The 19,053-nt window shown below is 48.9% G+C and overlaps 2 protein-coding genes across 3 annotated transcripts; one reads left to right on the plus strand and one right to left on the minus strand.

Annotated features, from left to right (window-relative positions):
- The first annotated feature begins 10,490 nt into the window (after window positions 1-10,490).
- On the plus strand, window positions 10,491-17,449 carry LOC108165094. Of its 2 annotated transcripts, none has more exons than XM_017301146.2 (3): window positions 10,491-10,646; window positions 14,476-14,791; window positions 14,863-17,449. In XM_017301146.2, the coding sequence occupies exons 1-3, from the start codon at window positions 10,506-10,508 to the stop codon at window positions 16,488-16,490; spliced, it is 2,085 nt and encodes a 694-aa protein (XP_017156635.1). In that variant the 5' UTR covers window positions 10,491-10,505; the 3' UTR covers window positions 16,491-17,449. The 2 variants fall into 2 exon arrangements, with proteins under 2 accessions (XP_017156635.1, XP_017156636.1); XM_017301147.2 differs by lacking the exon at window positions 10,491-10,646 and adding an exon at window positions 13,818-13,896 and having other exon boundaries at window positions 14,863-16,769.
- Window positions 17,450-17,978: 529 nt separating this feature from the next.
- On the minus strand, window positions 17,979-18,769 carry LOC108151975. The gene is made up of 3 exons (XM_017280935.2): window positions 18,614-18,769; window positions 18,483-18,554; window positions 17,979-18,424 (listed from the first exon to the last, which is right to left on the minus strand). Exons 1-3 carry the CDS (start codon window positions 18,631-18,633, stop codon window positions 18,223-18,225), a joined length of 294 nt encoding a protein of 97 aa, XP_017136424.1. The 5' UTR covers window positions 18,634-18,769; the 3' UTR covers window positions 17,979-18,222.
- Between the last annotated feature and the right edge of the window lie 284 nt (window positions 18,770-19,053).

The following is a 19,053-nucleotide window of genomic DNA, read 5'->3' on the forward strand; positions in this document are numbered from 1 at the left end:
GAAAGAAACGAAACGAAGCGAGCGCAAAAGGCAAGCGAAAGAAATGTGTCTCCAGTTTCAGCTCTCTCAGCACCTCCTTTTGCTGCTCTCAGATAACTGTTTCAGACAATGTTTGTGTGAGAGCGCGGATGAATGAAATCTCCGCTCACGCATGGGATGGGCCAAGCCAAGGGTTGTTGCCGATTGGCATGGAGGGAGCCAGGAGGATGTTTAGGTGCAAGTAGGTCGGTGGCAGCGCCATTGCGGGGACCCGTTAACCCATATAAACCAAGGCAACTTTATCGCCCGCACGCCGCGCAGCGCTGCTCTGCACAGTGGTCGCACGGTGGCTTCCAGTACCATCGGCAAGCTCCAATACCGTTCGACTGCTTCCTCGCTCTCTGCACACCACTGTGGCGAGCTGCTGGTCCGCGCACCGATTTCTCAATGAACAGAGTTGGGTATTTGGTCAGGCCACCCGACCGCAATGGCCACAACAGGAGCCGGGCAGAGGCTAATGAAGATCACAGACAAACAACCCCATGATGGAGTGGTGGTTGTGCGTACAGCGGCAGCGGCAACGGGGGAATGCTTCATGCTTCATGCTCCACCATGCCACGCCCAGGCAGGTGGAGCAGCCGAGCAGGTGGCAGGCAGACGGAATGTCTAACTCCCCGGAATGTCAAACGTTTATTTGTCGGTAATTAAATTTGAAAATGATTTAAATTTCACCAGCGAATAATTCAAATTGGTCTTGACACTTTCTTCTCTTCTGCCTCTCTGTCGCTCTGCCGCTCTGCCGCTCTGTCTTGGCCAGCGCGGCCCACCCGCAAGCAGAGCCCCACTGATTGACTTGACCCCCCTTACTTCCCCGCGGTGAGCAATCCATGGGATCCATCCGCCTGATTGGAGATTAGTTTTCTATTTTCAATGGATAGCTGTTCGACTGCCAATTGGCTGGCAACAACGACAATAGAAACAGAAGAGATCCAAAACTGGCCAACAAATCGAAATCAAAATTCGCCGGAGGCCTTCTTAATGGCATTCCAGTGTGCTGACGATGTCCGCTTTATGCAGGGAACCATCTTAGGAGTCACGCTGGGATGGATTGGTGCCGTTAGTTAAGGATTGAGGACTTGAGTGGACCACAAGCATTCAATTTCACGCAATGATGCAATACTTCTACAGCGGTTTTCGAACACTGCCTCCCACACTCCCAACAGCTGTTAGGAGATGAGAACAGCTTCTTGATTCAAGGAAGTGGAACTCGTATCGTATATAGAGTATGCGTTTAGACACCAGACCTATCTGCCAATTGGCCGCGTTCACCAGGACAACGTATCAGTGATCATGCACCGCTGATCAGGTATTATGTTTTTGTGTTCTGTTCAACACTGTTCCTTACTACCGCGCTTATAAGTCGTCTTAAAAGAAAACAGCAAAGTACTGATCACTAATCAAGTTGTTTTCTTTTTTATACCCGATACTCAAAATGAGTATTGGGGTATATTAGATTTGTGGTAAAAGTGGATGTGTGTAACGTCCAGAAGGAATCGTTTCCGACCCCATAAAGTATATATATTCTTGATCAGCATCAATAGCCGAGTCGATTTTGCCCTGTCTGTCTGTCCGTCTGTCCGTCTGTCCTTCCGTCCGTCTGTCCGTCCCCTTCAGCGCCTAGTGCTCAAAGACTATAAGAGCTAGAGCAACGATGTTTCGTATCCAGACTTCTGTGATATGTCACTGCTACAAAAATATTTCAAAACTTCGCCCCGCCCACTTCCGCCCCCACAAAGGACGAAAATCTGTGGCATCCAAATTTTTAAAGATACGATAAAACCAAAAACGCAGAATCGTAGAGGATGACTATATGTTTTAGAATGTAAGATCTCAACCAGATCGTATAATTATTATAGCCAGAATCAAGAAAACAATTTCATTCTTTCTCGCTCTGTCTCTCTCTAACACACAGGTTTCATGGTCGGTTTTGCCAATTGCAAAATATGAGTTCAAGGATCTCAGAACCTATAAGAGCCAGAGCAACCAAGTGTGGTATCCACACTCCTGTGATATCGGACCTTGACCGTTTCGTGTCCAAATTTCGCCACACCCCCTTCCGCCCCCGCAAAGGACGAAAATCTGGGGCATCCACAAATCTCAGAGACTATTAAGGCTAGAGTAACCAAATTTGGTATCCGCACTTCTGTTAGATCTCACTATAAAACGTATATCTCAGAATTTCGCTCCACCCCCTTCCGCCCCCACAAAGGACGAAAATCTGTTGCATCCACAATATTGCACATTTGAGAAAACTAAAAATGCAGAATCATAGATAATGACCATATATATCAGATTGCTGAATCTGGATCAGATCAGATGATTTTTATAGCCAAAAGGAACAAATCAATTTGCACTGGCTACGCAGCACCCGACGTCACGCTCAGACTGATTTTCTGTCTCTCTCGCACGCACTCTTTGTCGTGTCGTTTAATATTAGCGGCGTCTGCCGAAGCAGAGCCATACTGACTTAGTATCGGGTATAACTGTAGAGTTGCGGTGTCCGCAGCAACTCACAACGTTCCCCCTCGTTTTTACTAGAATAAAATGCAACAAATTCGGAACTCACATAGGAAAAGTTTTGGTTTCCTCCTAAATGTTGCGCCATTTAGACCATCGCGCATTTGAATGGTCTAGGAGATGTGTTAGAAGCGGAGAGGCCGCTCTAAACGGATATCTGGGAATGGCCAATCTTCGGTGAGAGAATATTTAAATCTTATCAATTCATCGCTCACTTCCTTAAGTTAATACAAACCCAGCTGCCCAACAGTTTATGGTTATCATCTGAGACTAAACTCAGGGACTTCTAAGCCAATCGGCTTACCGACCTTTCCCTTTTCTCGGCTTGATCCACAAAATCTCTCGGGCACTCTGAAGTGGATTACTCCACCTGAAGTATGTGTCTATGACCAAGTATTTAGTATTAACAATTCAATTCAGAGCCAATGTGAAGCTGGGGTCCACTCAAGCTGTGAGCACCCATCTGGGGGCAAGCCTTTTCAATTATGCACCAACACAGACCGAGATGGAGACTGAGGCCCCGTGCGTGCCCTTCCTCTGGCCACCAGCTCCATCATCCATCATCTAGACAAGCCATTGGCCAGCCATCAAGTGGGTTTCGTTCGTTTCGTTTGTTTGCGCATGCGCGGCACATTCAGCATCGATTTTTCAGGCCCAGTCCAAGACCTGGAGACGCTGATAGAGTTGAAGGCAGAGGCAGTGGCGGAGGCACAGATGGAGATGGAGAAGACTTCACTTTGGGGGCTGCTTCGTGCTGCTATTTGGTGGTCCGCGATTTTGTTTTCATTTGGAAAGTGGGTGTGTTTGTCTTGGCCACGGCCTACGCCTCGGCTCGACCTGGCTCTTACCCTCCGTTTGTCAACGCATTGGTCATTCTGTCCGCATAGAGTGGAGCATTGAAAAGAGGATTCCTTGGGCCATGGGAAAACGAAATGGCTCGATTGTCAGACAGGTATGGTATGCCGCCGGCTGGGTCAAAACACAGTTTAGGGAAAGGAAATCTGAAAAATGCCGCAAGTGGACAGTGATTTCTTATTCTGTTATGCGTTAATATTTTTCGGTCTCTAAGAAATAAATTTAAACATAATGGATGTTAGGAAATTTGGGGATGATCCTTTAAATCATCTTTTGATGATTATACATGATTATACACCTATGATAGGTATATTTATATCTTTCCTTCCGCTAGTTGGGGATTTATGCATGTAGATTGCCATATGAATGATAGTATGTATCATACAATCTGCTATGAACTAGTAGCTTGCACTAACAACGAGTGTTACGAACATTTCAAGATCTAAGTTCTGCGATACACTCGTATGCATGTAAATATCCCTTTTAGCTGTCAAAGGATCTTCCGACCTACATATTCACATGCTCTATAATCGTATTTCTCCGCTCTGCCACAAATACCATTCGATATGAAAGTTCTTCAACTCAGTTCAGTTCATTGCTCGACAATGTAACCAATGCTGGCCCCAAAACCATTTCCAAAATAAAAACTTTCGTTGCGAGAATGTATGTATATCGGCAGTATTATCGCGGAGCTTTCATAACCAACCCGTATCAGCGTCAGCCCATCCAACCTTCCGTCGATCGGTCGATCCGTCCAATCCGTCCAATCCGTCCATTCAACGTTGGCTGGATGGGTGTCCGCACCTGAAATTCCATTTGCTGCGAGTACTGGCAATGGACCTGGCACAGGCTTCCCAGGCCAGGCCGAGGCTTGGTCAGAGATGGCCTCAGGCTGAGCAGATACTTAGATGCTCAGCTACAGATACAGATACAGAAACAGATACAGTCACACATATACATACATTAATGCGTGCTGGCTTAGATTGCCAAATTGTAAGGTGGAGGCCGCTCCATTGGAGGCTCCATTGAGCCGGACTGGTTCGGGTGAAGAATCTTTTTGGACAGCAGCTAATTGACTTTCAATGTTGTTTTATTTTCTTTCATTTCATTTCATTTCATTTTGATTTTGGTTTTGGTTTTTTCTCTCCCGCTTTTTTCCGCTGTGGTGAGAAAGTGAAATTGATAGGCAGACAAGTGGCTCTCCCAGACTTCGATCTGTCCGTTCGTCTATGTTTCGATTAGGTGGGGGGATAAGCTGGGGCTGTTGCTGTTGCTGATGGGATTCTAAGGAGACGCTTTCTAAGTCGCCTCGATGAGTTGCAGTTGCAGTTGAAGTTGCTGCAACGAGCGACTATTCACAGCGGCAACAACAATAGCACTTGCAACAGCACTTGCCGCACAGCTTTAACCCAATTCTTTTTCTGCACTACCTGCAGCTGCCCCTTGCAGCCAGCCGTAGGGTCCCCTCCCCAGACTCCGCCGCCGCCACACCCACAGCGAAAAGCGTCTTCTCATAGCCTAATGGGTGCCATTGCTACTGTTTGCTGGTTGTCGGAGGTGGTGCCACTGCGGCTGTTGTTGCAGCAGTAGCTATACTCTTCCATGCAGATGCAGATACAGGTGCTATCAGGTTTCGACAGCCGACAGTCGACAGCCGACGATCGACACTCAACACTTTTTACCCTATTCAATTATTAAAACACTGTAGATACATGTATACAGATGTTAACTGAAACCATTAGTGAAAAGGCATCACAGAAGCTGCTTTTCGAATCCTAGCACAATGTACATATACATATGTATTCTATTCCACCCAACTCGTATATTGACAATAGAGACAAAGATCACAGGTAAAGGTAATGCCATAAGAACATAAGGTCTTGGGGTAAGGGTAGTCAAAGCTTCGGTCCCCGTCTATCTTCGCCCATGTTTTTGTTGGCGGCATTTTCACTTTGGTCGAGATTCAGCCGCTGGCGGTGCCACTGCCATTGCCACCTTGTAACCCCTCTCACGTTGGATAGAGACAGAGACAGAGACAGATGCAGCTGATGGCTGCCGAAAGGTTATTCCGACAATAAGCCCCAACAAAAACACAGCAACAACTGCAACAACAGCACACCGGCAACCGGCAACCGGCAACCAGCAACCAGCAACCAGCAACGACAGATGACAAACGCATGCAAGCGGCGATGATGAAGTGTCAATGCAATGAAAACTAAACCAATAAATTGTGAGAGCGACCCAAATAGTTGGCTAGAAACTGGCGTGGCAAAGAGGATTTGCTTTGGGTTTGGGTTTGGGAACCTGGCCGGGAGCTGGGGACTCTGGAATGGTGTGTAACCCCGCACCAGAAGAAGCTATAGCTATCCATCGAATGACCCAACCCCATCCACATCCCCAATAGCAGTTGCAGGAATTCGCTGATGTTTTCACCCAACTTGGCGACGCTTTTTTTCGAGACCTTTGGCTGGCTGGCGGGCTGGCTGGCACTGCACCACACAGCCAGCACCAGCACCACATTTGGTCAGTACTTTCCGCAGCACTCTCCTTCGTCTCCTCTCTCCCTATCTCTGTCTCTGCCTCTGAGTGTGTGTACATATGTGTGTGTGTGTACGTATGAGAAATTGAAGCGCAATTCAAGTCGGTGGTGAAAGTAACAAGATACTTTTAATAAGACATCTCTCGGGTTCGTTTAAGATGCGTGCGTCGTGCGACACACAAGAGGCTGCCCTTCCCCACTGGCACTGGCACCGGCACTGGCACTGGCCTTTTCCACTGGCACCCAAAACAGACCCAAAACATACCCAATGCTAAACAATCAGATCTCATGCAAAGCTAGCCAATAATTGACCAAGTCGGAGCAGACGGTCGCAGGCTTGGGGTAGACTGGCTGGCGCGTGTTACTTAATGTGTGCCCCGATAGACGGGGATGGAGGAGGATAGACGCCAGGCCGCCAGGCCGCCAGCCCCAGCGTCCACTTTCTGGCCGAACCGGAGCACGCCAGCCAAATCGAATTGCATCGAATAGCATCAGCATCGGATCAGATCGAACCCAGGCGATCCAAAGCGATCCAAAGCGAGTCGCCGCGACGAAATTACTCCAATTTCGAAACGAGTCTTTTTGGTCATATTTAGCAAACAGGAATCGACACACGGCGCCCCTAAAAACTCAAAACTGCAAAGTGGAATTGAAATGGCGATGAAATGCCTGCCGCCTGCCGCCTGCCGCCAGCCGCCAGCCACCAGCCTGACTCTACCTGCCGCTCGTACGCTTCCACCGCACAGTGGGCCAAAAAGGAGAGAAAACTGGAGCAGTCGCTATATCCAAAAATGAAACGGACCGGGGCAAGTGATTTGGATAGAGACATTTTCAATTTTCAAAAGATGACTGATATATTGAAGAGCCAAAATAATTGAATACCTCTCCAACGAAATTTCGATATTTACACCCGTACACCCGTATTATAAATCATGCCTTACATTTCGGAGAATATGATAATGGGATAGCGCTAATGCTCTCTTAGTATGATATTAACAACTACAGATATCTATGATATCTATTGCAAAAGGTTTCAAACCTTTATCGACATAGGTGGTAAGGAAACGACGGATGCTGTTGTTGATGTTGATGTTGAACAGAGAGCAACATATTCGTTTACTGCTCTCTCATCGACTAAATGCCGGACATGAAATACAACTTTTTACTGCCAAGAAACACTGGGAGAGAGGGAAAGAGAGCGCGTACTCGGAGAGTTAGTGGTTTTGTTTCGAATCTTTAATCTTAGGATGGCAGAAGCTTTTGGAATTGATGGGGTGGAAGACTAGCTAACATAGTCTGTGAGATATAGCTATATGAGGGCTATATCGAGTTATACCGGGTATAAAGAGGCACATCATCATCAGTGCATTGTCTGTATCGCATCTCAGACCATTTGAAGCATTGTCCTGGGTACTGGTCCTGGGCATTGTCCTGGGACACAGTTTTCTGGGGTATCCACCCCACTGTCGATCCCATTTCGCATCAAATGCGACCTACTGTGCGTGGCGGGTTAGCAGGTTATCAATTGCTGTCGCTAGCGTTGTCGCTGTTGTTGGGGCTGTTGCAGTTGCAACAGCCGATGTTGCTCATCCTATTATTTCAACGAGAGCAAGCGCAGCAGCCGACCGTCCGTCGTTGTTGTTGCAGCCGCCGCTCTTGGCGCTGTTTCTGCTGCGCTTGCTGCAGTTGTTGCAGTTGTTGCTGTTGTTGTTGTAGGCCATGCCAAATGCGGTACTTTGCAAAAATATTTTATGGAAAAGTGGAACAGTTGATGAAACATTACAGCGACGCCATCCTCTCTCCCTGGCCCCTTTCCCTTGCTCTCTGTACCACCTGTACTAGACAAGCCCGCCCCCTCCCACAGTTTCCTTTAAGCCCCACCCACCCGCCGCCAAGAGCGTGTGGCTATCAAAGGGCGCCCACGCCCATGTCTTGCCACAGCTTGATTGCTTGCCACAAATCAGCAACAATTGGAGCATGGGCCGTGGACACTGGGCAGTGGCTGCAGGGGACGGGGGCATGTGGCATGTGGCATGTGGCACGTGGAGACATGAGGAGAGGCAGAGGAACGGGGCAGGGGCAGGGGCAGGGGCAGGGGAATAGAAAGTGCAAACAGTTAGAGGACTTGTCCCCATGCAATTGTCGTCGTCTGGCTGCTAGCGATCGTCTGCTTCTGTAACCCATTGCAACTGAAAGTTGAAGTTGAAGCCGAAGCCGAAGCAGTCCAGTATACCTGTACCCGTACCCGTACCCGCACCCGTAGGCAAACAGACAACCGGGGAAACCGACCAACAGACCGACAGACCGACCGACCGACCAGCCAACCAACGAACGACGCATGCCACAAGAAGAGGCAGTCACAGAGGCAGCGGCCGTGGCAGCAACCGGCAAGCTGTACTCGAACAAGTCGTACTTGGAGCTGGAGCTGGAGTTGGACTTGGACTTGGACTTGGCCGACTGCCACACTGAGAGACTGCCTTGCCGAGAGCTTCGGCTGGGGATCGGATCGCATCGTATCGTATCGGATCGGTCTCAATGTAAAGAAGAAATTTCGCTGCCACCGCCGCAGCGGCAGAGCCGAGCCGCTGCTGCTGCGCATGCGAAGTGTTCCGCTACGAGAAAGCAGGTGTATGCAGCATTCGGCGCTAACCCACGGCGCGGACCAGACGCGTTTTCAGACGAAGCTCAGGCCCCCTCCAAGTGTGCGATCCTACCGTAATCGAGACCGAATCCACATCCGAGTCCCAGAACAAGCAAAAACCAAAAACCAAAAACCAAAAACCGATAACCGAGCACCCAAACAAACAAAACAAAAGCGAATGCAACCAACACACAAAAACCGATCGACAAGCAAAGAAAGCAACACACGGGCAATAACCGTTTGAAGCGGTTATCAAACGATCAACAAGTGACCACACGCGTTTCTGTGTCCTTTTTTGAGCATTTTGTTGCCAGTACTTTTCATTTTTTTTTTTATTACTATTTTTTTGTCTGTTGAATCGGTGGAACTACGCGAGTGTGTCCACCACAGAGATTAAGTGCTCCACTTAGACGGCTGCTGACAGTTAATTGACCGCGTGCAACTTGCAATTAACCGCAGTCACTGCGCCTCGTGCCCCGCCCGCCACGTGACTCGTGCCCCCTGTCAACCCATCATCAGCAACACCATCGACATCGACATCAACATCGGCATCAGCATCAGCATCAGAGGCAGTCGAAGAAGCAGCAACAGGAACAGTAACGGTTACTGCTACCAGCAGTAAGTGCAACAGTTTTTGAAAGTTGCCTCAGAACGCAGAAGTAGACGCATCCTGTTCGTTGGCATTGCATCGGGAATTTGGAATTTGGAAGTGGAACTCGAGTTCGAATTGGAACAGCGAAATCGGGCCAACGGCGTGGAAGGTGAGTGCAGAAGGATCTTGCGAGCAGCGCATCCGGAAGTGGAATCAAGCAAAAGGAGAAGCAGGAGGAGCAACACACACACACACACAGAAATGTATACTGAAATGATAAAAGACATCACAGTTTAAAGGAACCTCCCCTGTACCTTCCCTGTACCACCCCTGTGGATGGAGACCTCTTTATAAGTTTCGTTTCTGTCTCAAACAGAAAGTTCATTCCCACTATTCTTGAACTATGTATCTACGAGTATCCTCACTTTATCGACCAACTTCAAAATTGAAGGGATCCACTAGCAGTCGAACAGATTTCAACGAGAACATTAAACATTGAATTCGGGTAGAGAAGTGTCCAGGAAACCGAAGAGGACGGGGACATGTTCAAGGTCACTGCCAATCGTCCTCCTCCGCATCTCACAGAGAGAGTGACTCCGTCTCCTCAGCCATTCTTAACAGATTTCGAATCGTCTGCGGGCTTTTAATTGGCCAACTATGCATTCATACGCAAACGTATATTTGTCTGGGCCACGGATGACCCACTTCACTTATGGGGAAACCTATTAACACTTCTCACCTTGCCGCAACCCCAACCCCAACCCCAACACCAAGTCGAAGCCACACACATCACTTCACCTCACTCCACCAGTTTTGGGCTGGCGGTGGCAGTGGCTGTGCCAGTGGCGGTCATTAGGCAGATTCTTTCTTCAACTGTCGTCGCATCTTTTTCCCTCTCTCTCTCTCTCTCTTTCTCTCTTTCTGTCTTTTTGAGTTTTTGTTTTCACTTGTCTCCCGTGGGTGGAGAGCTGAGGAGAGTTGGAGGGGAGTGGAGAGCAGACAGAGACAATCAATCATCATTCAGCTAACTGGAAAATCGCTAATAAATTGCAATTAACAGCAAGCACTTTCATGGATGGTAATAATGATGTTAATGGGAGAAAAAAGCGAAAACCAAACAACAATTGAAGCACTTTCTTCGGTTCTGCTTACCCTCCATTTCTCTTCCCCACCGACTGCCTTTTCAACTGTTTCTTCTACTACTTCTCCTACACACACACACCTACTGTAATCCTATGAAAATATCAAATAATGTTCAACAAATTAATTACACATCGAACAACAGCACCAACAGCAGCAGCAACAGCAGCAACAGCAGCAGCATGCAACACACTAATCCAAAAGAGCAGCAGCTGCAGCTGCGGCACAAACAACAGCGCTGCAGACAACATCCGCGGCAAGGTGGCAAAGAAATCGGTGCTAAGAAGATTTGGCTGCCGCTTATCATTTTCCTTTCACTGCAGGTGAGTCGAAACGATGCAAATAATTAAAATCAATTTAAGCCTAAGCTGCAGACACAACAGCAGCAAGCAGCAGCAGCAAAACCAACAGCTTATACATAAATAGATAATTCACGTTAAGTACTGTCCAAACGAGTCCAAGCAGCCTTTCTGCAGCTTCCTGCAGGGAGGCGGGGGGGGGCTCGTAGTTTCTTATTTATTTATGTGTTCGTCGTGGGTTTGAAAAGGCAAAAAGGATGACTCCTTTGCGCCAAGGATGCCCAAAGTATAATGTTAGGATCTTATGTATCGTAACAGGGACACTTTACAGCACTGACCACTGACAAGGCTGTGGAAGTGCTTGAATGTTCAAGAATAGTAAGCTAGTAGCTGAAGTGCCTGCTAAGATTTACGGATATTTACAAATGTATTTATTACAAGTCCCGCTACTAGTACTGCCTTCAGTTCACTAGGCAAGATAAAGTTCTGGCAAACCAGTAAAATCGTACAATAGTTGGGTAATCAGAGGGGAGCTTCAAGGCGGCTGCTTCCTCGTTTAGCCAGTACTTCATCAGTAAGCAGCCGGCTTAAGCATCTCTTCTCCCTCTCTCCCTCTCTCAGTCTGTCTGACTGCCTAAATGCGTGTGCATGTTAGTGCCTGTGCCTGTTCCTGTGCCAGTGTCTGTGCCTGCGTCTGTGTCCGTGTGTGTGCAAGTGAAAGAGCAGCCAGCCGCCAAGTGCTTGGAATGAAATGGAATGGGATGGGATGGGATGGGTAATTGCCATGGCCTCGTTTTTCGCTTCAATTGCACGCGTGTACTCGGTCCCCCTCCAGAAAGTGTGATTGTGTGCCACGTATGGATGTCTGTGTGTGTGTGTGTGTGTGTGTGTTACATTTGGCAGTAGTTCCTGGTACATGTTTTAGGGGAATGGTGCTACTTGAAAGTGAGTTTTATCACGGGAATCAAAAAACTGAGTTCGTATTAGTGATTTATTAGCCACTTAGGAAATAAGGTAATTTTAGCCAAAAAGAACTTGGAAGACGGCGAGGATTTCCTCCGGCCATGGATGGAACCATGGACGGAGTGTTATTAGGAAATTTGGAAAAATAAAAGGAATGGGGAATCAGCTATATCGCAGCTGAACTAAATGATTAACAAACACTGGACTGACGTAACTACATACATATGTACGTATAGTATGTAGAAACCAAATCACGCCTTATTTGATAATCCTTTTGATTCATTGAAAGCATTTTCCAGCCCAGTCCCTCCCCGTTTGACATCCGCCGGCGACAGACGCAGCCACAGCCATAGATACAGCCGCAGCCGCAGCCACAGCCACAGCCACAGCCACAGCATTCCTTTCTCTTTTGTTTTGACTGTTTCCCCGGGAACATATTAAAATTCCATATGCATCCGTGCCTCGGTAATACCCATCAGAAAATCTCTTGGCACCACAGTCGTGACGTTAGAAAGTTTCGTTGTTTGTTGTTGTTTGCTGGGATGTATGGATGTATTCTGGGGCGATGACACAATTTGCGATGGCCGCAGGCCGATTTCCCAATCCTTATGGACTTTTTGCTTGCTTTGGCCCATCGCCATCGCCATCCCCAGCCCCATCCCCATCCCTATCCCCATCTCCACATCCATCTGGACTTCCTTTTCGCTTTCATGTTCGGGCCGCACTGCGAATTGCTGCCAAACTGCATAGCGTTCACCTTTGACCCCGCGCAATGAAGCTCTCAAGTGGCTGCCAAATTCCTTCCTTCCCCCCTGCAGATTCTCTGCTAATGTTTCACTTTCTCCCGATTTGGTGCGCTGCCAGTCAGACCCCCAAAGCCAGACAGCATCTCAAGAGCTTAGCATTGGTCGAGGTCAAGATTAGCAACAACAGCCGGCTTTGGATTTCCAGCTTCATCTTCATCTTCAGCTTCAGCTTTGGCTTCAGCTTCAGCTTCATACCCGTCTCCAATATTCAGTATCCAGTATGTAGCGTACTCGTACCGTACGTCTCCTCATTAGTTGTCCCCACTTGCGATTACAGCAACGAAACGAACCTGTACGGAACGTCGGGAATGCAAACACGCTCACGATAATCCCAAACTCTGATACTCCGGCGGACACTTTCCAGCACTGAGGCACTTGGCACACATTTCAATTAACGCAGCAGGCGGAGCCTCTCCCAGATGGACTCTACGAAGATTATTGGTAATGGGTTTTGTATGAGGATAAAGCAGAAGGAACCGGAACATCGATAATCAAATCGATTCTTTGGGTCTTGTTTGGTATTCAAGCACTGCTTCTGCTTGTGGGCCGCTCCAAATCACGTTCCATTCCCGTTGCCGTTCCCGTCGTGACGATAAATGTAAATTTTATTATAGAATTTTTGTTGCTTTCGGTTCGGTTCGGTTCGGCTTGTCTTGGGTTTTGGGCTTTGGGTAACTCGTTTGGCAATTGCCATTTACCATTTACCTTTTTTTCGTCAATCGTCTGCCGCGCTTGCCACATCACTTTCTACCAAACAGGATTGGTTCAGGATGCCTCCGTCGTTGCGACATCCCCGATGCACCGCGTTTCGCGATGGGAGCTGCGGCTGTGGCTGAGGCTGAGGCTGAGGCTAAGGCTGGAGCTGGATGAGATGCTCTCAGATGCTCTCGCTGCCTGGAGAAAGTTGTTTTTGGCACTGCGGCACAGAGTTGCAGACACCAGACGCAGCGACAACCATTTGGGATGGCAGTGCCACCATCAGCAGCAGCAGCAGAAGTACTCCTTACTGGACATCATCACCGTCGTCCACCTGTCCGCAATTGCCCCAGTGCAACTGTCTCCCCCTGACTTCTATAGCCTTCTATATGTAGCCAACTAATTGACTTAATGGCTGAATCAGTCAACATCCTAATACCAGCAAAGGGAAGCCGTGGGATGGGATCGAATCGAGGAAGAGAGCTGCTTACAGAGCTGCTGTACAAATTAAGAATTTAAGGTACAGATTAATATAAATAGTTGACACAGGATATACGACAGGTTATATGACATACAAAGCGATTGATTACGTGTAAGTGTGATACGAAGATGGAGTTAGGGTGGATACAGCAATAGAGTGGATTCAATGGATAATCAATTAAGTTAGATAAGAAGTGTAGGATAATATCGAAAGCTATTGTTAACGATGAACGATAGGCACATGGGAGTATGCTGTTGGGAAAGGGTCAAGGGAATAAATTCAATATTAAGTAGAAAGTTGTACGATAGAAATCGATCCACTACAAATGGTGAGGATACATATGTGGTCGATAATGGATCGATAATAGAGCACATACATATGTTTGTACATACTCGTATCATCCGCTGCGATCACTCACCTCAATCCAGCGATTCCGTCTTGATCTTGGTCGTGGTTCGATTGTTGGCCGCTGGCTGATGGCTGATGGCTGTCTGGTTCTAGCCTTGACATCGCCTTCTTTGCCAGGCGGATCTCCATGACAATTGGGTCGCCTCGCATTGCATGCCGCATGTGGCACACAGCCACTGAGCGAGGAAGATGAAGAGAAAGAGTGGCGGGAAAAAAGCGAAATTGTTGCAGTGGCTTTTTCTCGTGTTTCTCTTTTTTTTCTTGTCTTGTCTTGTCTTGTCGTTTTCTTGGCGTTTTTTTCTGCTGCCGCCTTATGCAATTGAGTTGCATGCCGCATCCGCCACTGATGCGCCAATTCCACTTGACATTCTCCGCGGCAGCTGGATGTTGGATGTTGAATGTTGCTGCAGCAGCAATTGGAGGCAGCTTAATTTAGAGAGCAGACCAGACCATTCATGATTTCTTTCTTTCTTTCTCTTTACCCGGAAATGGGTCGCAGGTTGCTCTGGTCTTGGCGGACGACGTTGAGGTGGTGAAGGCCATTGCTGGCGGACCCGACGACGACCTGGCCCTCGCCCTATCCGAGCACGAGAACGAGCTCGACCAGATGGCCCAGGAGTCGGAGCAGGAGCAGCAGCAGCAGCAGCAGCAGGCTCAGCAGCAGATCCAAATGCAGGTCCAGCAGCAGCAGCAGCAGCACCAACAGCAGCAGCAGCAGCAGCCACCTCCACAGTCGGTGCTGGTGCCCAAGGTGCAGGTGCACTACCAGCACAACATGCCCCCGTCCCCGCCCCAGTTGGGTCTCACACTGCGCAGTAAGTCATCGCACCCCCACCCGCACCATCCGAAGATCTGAGCCGACCTTCTTCAACCTTCCACTTCATAGGCAACCACCAGAACATTCCTCTAAGTTTTGGCCAACCCTTTGGACCTCCGCCGCCGCCTGGAGCCCAGTTCTACAAGGGACCACCCCCACCGCCCCAGCGCCAGTCCCAACAGCAGCAGCAGCAGCAACAGCAACAGCAACAGCAACAGCAGATGCCCCAGCAGGTACAGGTGCAGCAGGTGCAGGTGCCCGACCTGAGTGTGGGTGCCTCCAGCAACAACGAAATCTGGGCCTCGCCCGTGCAGGATATGCCCAAGATCGTGTCGCTGGACGTGAAGTGCGAGAAGAACGGCATGAAGGTGTTTGTCCAGTTCGACAAGCCCTTCAACGGGATCGTGTTCTCCAAGGGCCACTACAGCAATATGAACTGCGTGCATCTGCCGTCCGGATTGGGCCGGACCTCTGCCAGCTTTGACATCGGGCTGCATGAGTGCGGCACCGCCGGGAACACGGACAACTACAGCCAGGGCTACGGACACGACCAGAGTGTTTCTGGGGCGGGGACGGGGGCCGGCACTTACTTCGAGAATATCATTGTAATCCAGTACGATCCGCAAGTGCAGGAGGTGTGGGACCAGGCCCGGAAGCTGCGCTGCACGTGGCACGATCAGTACGAGAAGAGCGTCACTTTCCGGCCCTTCCCCGTCGACATGCTGGACGTGGTCCGAGCGGACTTTGCGGGCGACAACGTCGGCTGCTGGATGCAGATCCAGGTGGGCAAGGGCCCCTGGGCCTCCGAGGTGTCCGGGCTGGTAAAGATAGGGCAGACCATGACCATGGTGCTGGCTATCAAGGACGATGACTCCAAGTTTGACATGCTGGTGCGCAACTGTGTCGCCCACGACGGCAAGAGGGCTCCCATCCAGCTGGTAGATCAACGGGGCTGCGTGACCAGGCCCAAGCTCATGTCCCGCTTCACCAAGATCAAGAACTTCGGGGCCTCTGCCTCGGTGCTGTCTTACGCCCACTTCCAGGCCTTCAAGTTCCCCGACTCCATGGAGGTGCACTTCCAGTGCACAATTCAGATCTGCCGCTACCACTGCCCCGAGCAGTGCTCCTCCGAGACGAACCTCCAGGATGTCCATCACCTACAGGTGGGCCCGGAGTCCCAGTATGGACCACCACCCCCGCAGCTGCATGTGGATGCCTACCACGTGGCGAGTGCCATTGGCAAGAGGCGCGATGAGCGCAGGGTTCAGCGTCGGGCCCGAGCCGTGGCCGAGCCCCAGGTGGGTCTGAACCGCATCATCAAGGTGGTTTCCTCCGGGGATCTGACCTTTGCCATTGACGAACAGGGCGGCAACGCCACCAACGCTTCCGGATCTGGTTCGACTGCGCAGACAATGGTATTCCCCGTGCGAGAGGAGGGCCTGATCTGCATGACCACGCCGGGCTTCGCCATCACGCTGATCGTGCTGCTAGGCATCCTGGTCACCTCCTGTCTCACGTCTGCCATCCTGTACGTCCGCCTGCGCCCCTTCTCCTCATTTACCGCCAAGGAGCGGGCCGTTGCCTTCACGAATCCCCAACTGGCTGCGGCCGCCGTAGCCGGCGCGCTGCCCGTCCTCCAGCTGGCGTCGCCGGCGGATGTTCAAGGCACTCTCTCCAAGAAGCGGGCGCTGTCATGAGCTAACCCCAACTGTTGCTAGTTCCGGTTACGGTTCCGGAAACGCATGCTGGAACGGGCACTCGCTTCGATTCTTGTGCCAGCCATTGGGAAACTGGTTCCGTTATGGGTTCCGCTACTGGCTGCGGTACTAGTTCCGATTGTGCTTCCAGTTCCAGTTCCGGGCCTGGGTACAGTTGCGTCTGCGTCTGCGGCTCTTAAATTTGTAGCGTACGCTTCGTTAGATTAATTTTTGATACAAATTATATAAACATTAAATCAAGCCAAGTTTACTGGGTCCCCCCCCCCCCACGCTTCACCCATCCCTGCCCATGCACCTGCACACTATTTGCAACCGACCGATGAGAGTTGTCAAACGATTCCCTCCATTTTCCCTGTTGGTGGCAGTCGATAATCGATTTATTTTTGTTTTAGTTTAAGCCTAGGTTCTACTTCTTTGAGACGGTGCTATGCCATGCCACGCCCCCGTCCAAGCCCACAGTTGTAGCTTTCTCTCACATTTGATTCGACCTTTGATTACTTAGAGTATTTCCGGTAAGACTCTCTTAAGACTTTGTAGACTCACACACAAACACACAGACACGCACATACATGCATACACATACACGTACACTTGAATTAGTCACTAAATATTTTAAGCGCTTTAAGCCTTAGTCTAAGCCGAACATTTTGCTCCCCACTGTCGCCCATTCCCGATGATTTCCGAACGATGATTTGAATCTACACATTGTACTACTTACCCGTACAACAGACACATATTGTAGTACTCGTACACCCTGTAGTCCACTTATTTATTTATACACATAATGATTTAATTATTCATACAACACACATATACATATACACATACATATACGAGTATATATGCAACCATATATATGCAACCCTATATATATCTTTGATTTTTTTTGCGTAATTTTGTAAGCGGCGCCAAGAGAGTGAGAAGAGAAAAAGTGTTCAATAAATTGTTTAGAATCCCTCAGTTCTTCATCTTTTTTCCCTCTCGCCTCTACGGGGAAGGAAGGGACGGACACATGCCAATAATATCTCCCTCGCACTCCCTTACCTCCGCATCATTGAGCTATACCTTGGATGGAAAGAATATACGTAGCCCGTAGTCTGCTTTGAGGCGCACTCAATGCCAAAAGAAAGCAGCGTTGAAAACGTAAGAACCAGATCCAATTCGATCCAAAGTTATATTCAAACAGTTGACAGACAGCAGAGTAGGCTATGACGTTTTCGTTTCACTTTCGCCTGCCACACTCGCGACACGAAGGACTTGACTTTTCAAGTCCGCTTTTGTGCCAGGTCCTCTCCGGCCCAGTAGGCGGAAGTACTATCGAAAGAAGTAGGAGCTATACCCGGTACTAACACAGTTTATACCTATACGAGTATATATACCAATCAATATAATCCAATAAAAGCAGCAATGCAAGAAAAGCTCGGAATGAATAATCAAACACTTTAGATTATTTGGATTCAAAGGAAAAGAACAAAGGTAAAGGTGGATGGCGAAATTTCCCCGTGGACTCGTGGGTATTATTTTTGAGATACATTTGAGCGGCTCATAACACATACAACTATTGCTATTTTCGGTTTGTAAAAGTGTGTGTGTGATATAACAAATGAAACAGTCTAATTTTGATTAAATGATGGCATGCTCTGCTTAACCGTCTTGTGTCCTTTGATCTCTGGCGGGTCGCCAAGACCGTCACCCGTATTCCATCCCTTACTTACGGGCTGGGCGGATCCTCGGCCAGCTTCAAGGACAGTTCGTACAGCCACTTGTGAGACGAATAAGAAGCGCGCTCCTTCAGGTCGGGCAGAGTGAGCTCGGCCTTGAGGTGGCGACGTCGCATGTCAGTAACGTGGTCAACGATCACCACACCGTCGGCTGTGATCTTGACCCTACCGGGACGGACCGTAACGGAGGGTCTGCAGTGGTAGTAGTTAGCATCTGAGAGAGTCCTAGAGAGCTTGTCAAAGTACTTACGAATCGGAAATGAGGTTATTGCTCTTAAAGTACTTGAGGAGCTCCTCGTATTCTGGATCGTAATCAGGTTGTCTGAAACAAGATGAATCCAATCAGTATGTGGTTCGAATGAGACTTTCCCACCCACTCACAGTTCATTCTGGTCGGACATTGTGTGATCTGCTAAAGTCTGCCGACTTCTTACTTAGAAAAATATATTCTTCTGACGAATTCCGAATGGAACTGATTTTTCAAATCCGACTGTAGTGCCTGGGCCTGCCTGCTGCTTCGTCTGCTCTCCCTCTGTGACACTCTACAAGAATTTGAATGCTATACCTACTGTGCTAATAGTTTTGTACAAAAGTGAGGCAATAGGTCGTAGGAACTCCTCCAGTTTTGTAACACAGTGGCACTGTAACTATGGCACTGCAGAGAGATGTTCGACAGTCTTCGCCGATCACTGAGTCCTGCCTGCGACCTAGCAATGAGTGATGCTTTTCGCTTCCCAGTTGGACAGAAACTTGAAATGGCGTTGAGAAATGTCCAATTGGTTTACAGTGCTATAGTTTTTCCCATCGGATATTTCACGATG

This window comes from Drosophila miranda, chromosome XL, assembly GCF_003369915.1.
Source record: "Drosophila miranda strain MSH22 chromosome XL, D.miranda_PacBio2.1, whole genome shotgun sequence".
Classification (NCBI taxonomy): Eukaryota; Metazoa; Arthropoda; class Insecta; order Diptera; family Drosophilidae; genus Drosophila; species Drosophila miranda.

Bases quoted from the DNA above. Each gene is read 5' to 3' on its own strand.
- LOC108165094 (XM_017301146.2), top strand. From the start codon at position 10,506: ATGCAACACACTAATCCAAAAGAGCAGCAGCTGCAGCTGCGGCACAAA. The intron at 10,647-14,475 runs GTGAGTCGAAAC...AATGGGTCGCAG, and splicing joins TCATTTTCCTTTCACTGCAG to GTTGCTCTGGTCTTGGCGGA. The intron at 14,792-14,862 runs GTAAGTCATCGC...TCCACTTCATAG, and splicing joins GTTGGGTCTCACACTGCGCA to GCAACCACCAGAACATTCCT.
- LOC108151975 (XM_017280935.2), bottom strand. From the start codon at position 18,633: ATGTCCGACCAGAATGAACT. The intron at 18,555-18,613 runs GTGAGTGGGTGG...ATCTTGTTTCAG, and splicing joins ATGTCCGACCAGAATGAACT to ACAACCTGATTACGATCCAG. The intron at 18,425-18,482 runs GTAAGTACTTTG...CTACCACTGCAG, and splicing joins AATAACCTCATTTCCGATTC to ACCCTCCGTTACGGTCCGTC.